The following is a 4,958-nucleotide window of genomic DNA, read 5'->3' on the forward strand; positions in this document are numbered from 1 at the left end:
CTGCACATCAGCCCAAAAACACCATACCAACAGTGACGTTTTTGATTTCTTTGTATGTATGGATCACTTGGGTTGTTACCGACAACTGGTGGAAATTTCATGTCATTAGCACCTCTAGTAATATATTTACTGAGAAAAATGTTGACGTGTTCAATACTTATTTTACCTGCTGTATTTCTAAATCTGACTCTGTCATTATTTACCCTGATTCAGATGCTTTAATTCAGCTGTAATCTGGTAATGATTTTTCCTCATTTTTAAACAAATACTCAAAAAGTTATTTAACCTGAGGGATGTTTTTGCTTCTTCTTTATCCATAAAGCTTTATATGTTTTGGGTTTCAGGAGGACACACTCTTTTCCTGTGGCAGTTCTTGATGGAGCTGCTTCAGGACAGACAAGTCTGTCCTCGCTACATCAAGTGGACCGATCCGCAGGCTGGAATCTTCAAGCTGGTCAACTCGAAAGCAGTGGCCAGACTTTGGGGAAAACACAAGAACAAACCGGATATGAGTTATGAGACAATGGGAAGAGCACTCAGGTATGACTTCCTAAAACTCTTTGGCAAAACAGACCTGGGTCTCTTCTCCTCACACGTGGCAGCCATCTTGATGATCCAGTAATTACATTGAGACCTTTGTTACAATCTGTCCACTGGGTCATGACATATTTTGCTAACAGACAAATGTGCACATGTACACAAAGAATTACATGATTGCCCACTTTATAGTGTTTTTTGGTAAAAATGCATCTATAGATCAGAATATTCAATGTGGTTGATGTGTTATTTATTGAACGCTACAACAGTTACGTTAGGTTTGTGTTTGTTTGTATTTGTGCAGGTACTACTATCAGAGGGGCATACTGAACAAGGTGGAAGGTCAGCGCCTTGTTTACCAGTTCACCTCTCTTCCCAAAGACATGGTTTATATCACAGATGGAGACGGTATCAAAGAGGAAGAAGATGGTGATCAGGACAACAGTGGAAACGATGAAGGTATGAGTGACAACTCTGACAGCACTGTCTGCAGTGACCAGTCAGGGGAGGAGGAGGAAGAGGAGGATGAAGAGGATTCCCAGCCACCTCAAAAGAAAATGTCGCTCGCCTCCAATCGAGCCACGCCCACGCAGCGGACCAGGTCAGTTCCCAGACCTCCAGCTCAGCGCGACACCGTCCTCCGTCCGGCCAGCACCAGCTTGATCCAGGAGAGACACCTGCCCATTGTGTCCGCCGAGATGCTGAGGACGCTCCAGAACCTGCAGAAGGTCCGGTCCCTGCAGCCCGCCGGTCAGGCGTCCGTCTTCCAAACGGCTCAGCTGCTGGGCAGTCTGTGCGAGCGGCAGGCAGCGTCCGAGTTCGTCAGGGACGGGGAAGGTGCGCTGGAGGTGCCTGAAAAACCATCAGGACAGAACCCTCCAAAGCTGGTGCCTCCAACAAGCTCTGACCAATAAAGAAAACCATCCGATCGGCCTCAAACAGGGTTGCTCACACACTCCACTGACTCAGGAACAGTGGCAGAGCTGCACTCTGCTGCAGCCATGTCTAATCACCAGAGTCTATAATTGTTCAATGTAACAGAGGAGAGCACTGATCTGGGATTGACTTTATGTTTTAAAACCTAATGAATCAGAAACAAAGACGATTCTCGATCATTGCTTCCCTCTAGGCATGATTGTTCGCAAAATTTAGGTAGATGAGATCTCCTTTAAGTTCACCTTAAAATATAGAGAAATATATAAATCCTTTAATTTGTACATTATGTTTTTTAAATTACTCAATACACCAAAGACAAATATGCACTGGAATTTCAAGCCTTTCTGCACTTTCTGCAGACACATCCTGGCTCATGGAGTCATTTATTAAATAACCACCTTTCTCTGCCTTTATCCTCTTTCCACATAATTTTATTTTATTTTATTTCTAATCGCATGCTGTATCATTCCTTTGCCTTAAAAGCAGCTTTGCACTATTTTTTACTCCTGCTGAACATTTCTTTAAGTGCCTAAAGGTCTCAATCCTGTTCCTGTATTTTCTGTTGCAGATAATTATGGGGTTATTGAGGGAAAACATTCCGTATTTTTATTGTTGATTTGCTTTAAGATGACTGATTCGTATTGTGATATGTTAAAAACAAGGGATTGCTTTTGTTTCTAGTTGATCACTGTTGTGTAATGTTTTTTTTTAAATCAAGTGGGCCTTACTTTGCTTGACAATCAAATGAAGCGATATTTTGCTTCTTCAGATGTTCAACTTGTAACTAGTCGTTTTGCTATGCACATGTTTGGTTTTGAAGTTGCACGTATATAAGTTCCCTCCGGCTCTCTGAAGCCTGTATCTGTTGTATGTCATATGTATGTGAAAGGACTCGTCATCTTTCTCCTCAGGTTCGTTTGATTTTCCGTGCTACAGAGACTGCTCTATGCGAGGAGTAAAAATGGATGGCTCCTATATGAAGTCATTTGTTCAGTGTTTACTCTTGCTTTGGTCTTAATGTAGTCCGCAATGTTCACCTCACTCCACATGAACCCTGCACTCTGTGAGAACCAGGCCAAGCTTGAAGATGCTTTTCAGTGGTTGTGCCTTTGTCTATAGGGAGCCTGTATGCAAAACTGCTTTTACTATATTAAACAATTTATCATGAAGTCCCCACGCTCACATTATCTGAATGTCTCTTGATGCTGTTTTACTGATTTAGATGAGCCTATAGTTGAGAATGAGATGGAAGTTCTGTTGCCTTTATTTTGTATATTCACTCATTCCAAAGGTGTCATATTAAATAAACTGTAATTTGTGTGAAATTTCTATTTATTTTTTATCTTATAGTTTCAAAAAAGATTGTTCAAAGTTGTGAAGTGAGGTGTCCTACCTTTTGTAGCTCAGTTCCAATAACCCTTATATAAGTCAAAATGCAGCTCAGACCGAAATGGATGTTTATGTCTTAAAACGACTCTAATCTTTAAAATAATGTAGATCTTTATGCAAACACAGTCTCATAAACCTTTCTGGTTATGGTGAGTCCCCATAAGTGGGTCCATTGTTTTCCCTAAAAGGACACTGGTCTTTATTCAAACCTTCGTGTCCCTTGGATGAAGGACACGAGGTTAGAAACACTCAGTGTTTTGAGCTCAGGATCCATAAAGGTGTCTCCAAGAATTATTGTCCTTTGACTGCTCAGAGCCAAGCAGTGGTCTAAGTGGTACAAAAAGGTTTAATTCAATGCCACAGGCATCACACAGACCGTTGTCATGGAGTCCCGTCATTTTATGGTGATTGAGCAGGTTGTGCCCGGTTAGGACTTTTTTTTGTTATGGAGATGAGAGCTTTCCCAAACCTAAGATTTGAGCTTTTACATTGTTTTCATATTTTAATTACACAATCATTTTCACCCACCTCAATCATTTGCACCAATATTTATTCAGTGTAGAATTTTGCAGATTAGTTGTTTTAAAAAAGGCAATATTTGCTTTGGAAGTTTGTCCACCCAGACTACTGAACTACTTGTCAAAGTGGTCCCAATTCTAACCAGATTTTTTACAGTCCTAAAATCTTCACATTTTCAAAGCTGTTCCTGCAAACATATAAATCCATCCATTTTCTGTACACCTTCCTTTCAGGGTTGTGTGGGTCACTGGTGCCCACATCCAGCAGTCACAGTGTGAGACAGGTCTATCACAGGGCCACACATAGAGACAAACAACCATTCACTCTCACTCACACCTAGGGTCAATTTAGAGTTATCAGTTAACCTAACAGTCATGTTTTTGGTCTGTGGGAGGAAGCTGGAGTACCCGGAGAGAACCCACGCATGCACGGAGAGAACATGCAAACTCTACCCAGAGAGGTCCCCAGGCCGGGATTTGAACCAGCGACCTTCTTGCTAAGAGGCATCACCAACTGATCCACCGTGCCGGCATGTTTATATACAGTAAATTATAAATGTTTTTTTATCTAGACTTGACAGGAACTAAGATATTGAACCTAAAACATAATCTGCTTTCATTGGCCAAGTTTTAGTTCCTGTTCCGTCCACCTGAAGGAACAAAATGTTGCTTTTGGTGAAAACAAAAATTACACTTCAGGTCATTTTTTCAGTTGCTGATTCTTGTAATTCTACTCTTACTGCTGTAGGCCTATGTTCAGATATTTTTTCTAACCCTAACAAAAGCACTTGAAAACAGTTCTGCAAAATGACCACAAATAAACTGTTTTTATGCTGCTTCTGACTGTTCATAAAATCACTGATGGAGCCAACCACATCCCACGTAGATGTGAGCTTTCAGAGATGAAGCAAGCAATGCAGAACCAAGAGGTGCTGCATGTATGAAAATGATCAGGTGGGTCTTAAAGCTCCACATCCTCAGTGAGCAGACTGATCTAACATGACAGCACTCATAAAACAGCTCCTGTTGGCTTTAAATCCAAACAATGAGAAGTTGGGGACACTTGGGCTAAATTATTTACACTGTATTGTGTTCTACTGTATAGATCTTTACACCACTGTCATTTATTACTGCAGGAATATTGTAAAGTTCTTGCAGAATGTGACACGGCTGTACCTTAAGTGATACAGCTACTGCTATTTCCACTTTCAGTCAAGTTGTGATGCAAAAATAACAATTGTGTGGGTTTACAAAATGTAGTTCACAGAAACTGATACAATTGTAGAGGTAAATGTTATTTTAAGATTTTGGAAATTCCTTTTGCTGTTTGGTCAAAATTAAACTTAATTTCTCCAAACTGAGGTTAAAGGAACTTTGTACAACAGGTAAAATGTTTATTGTTCATAACCTTTCCAAAGAACCTCGCATCAAAATGTCAAACCCTTTTTTTCTTCAAAACATCAGTAAAAAAAGTTGCAAAGTAAGTCATTGTTTTTAAGATTATTTGTTTGTTTGTTTTTTCTGGGAAGAGTTTTTTTTTTCATTATCAATTCAAAGACAAATACTATACATGCTATA

At 40.2% G+C, this 4,958-nt stretch overlaps 1 protein-coding gene across 5 annotated transcripts in view; it reads left to right on the forward strand.

Moving 5' to 3' along the window:
* LOC106532307 (ETS-related transcription factor Elf-1) overlaps window positions 1–2,798 on the forward strand; it is a 7,821-nt gene extending 5,023 nt beyond the window's left edge. For all 5 annotated transcript variants that reach the window (XM_014028334.1, XM_014028336.1, XM_014028338.1 and 2 more), the window contains exons 5-6: window positions 345–540; window positions 842–2,798. In XM_014028334.1, the coding sequence (XP_013883788.1) occupies window positions 345–540; window positions 842–1,451 (806 nt within the window). In that variant the 3' untranslated portion in view covers window positions 1,452–2,798. The remainder of the gene's footprint in view (window positions 1–344; window positions 541–841) is intronic.
* Window positions 2,799–4,958: the final 2,160 nt, after the last annotated feature.

Source organism: Austrofundulus limnaeus, unplaced genomic scaffold (assembly GCF_001266775.1).
Source record: "Austrofundulus limnaeus strain Quisiro unplaced genomic scaffold, Austrofundulus_limnaeus-1.0 Scaffold748, whole genome shotgun sequence".
Taxonomy (NCBI): Eukaryota; Metazoa; Chordata; class Actinopteri; order Cyprinodontiformes; family Rivulidae; genus Austrofundulus; species Austrofundulus limnaeus.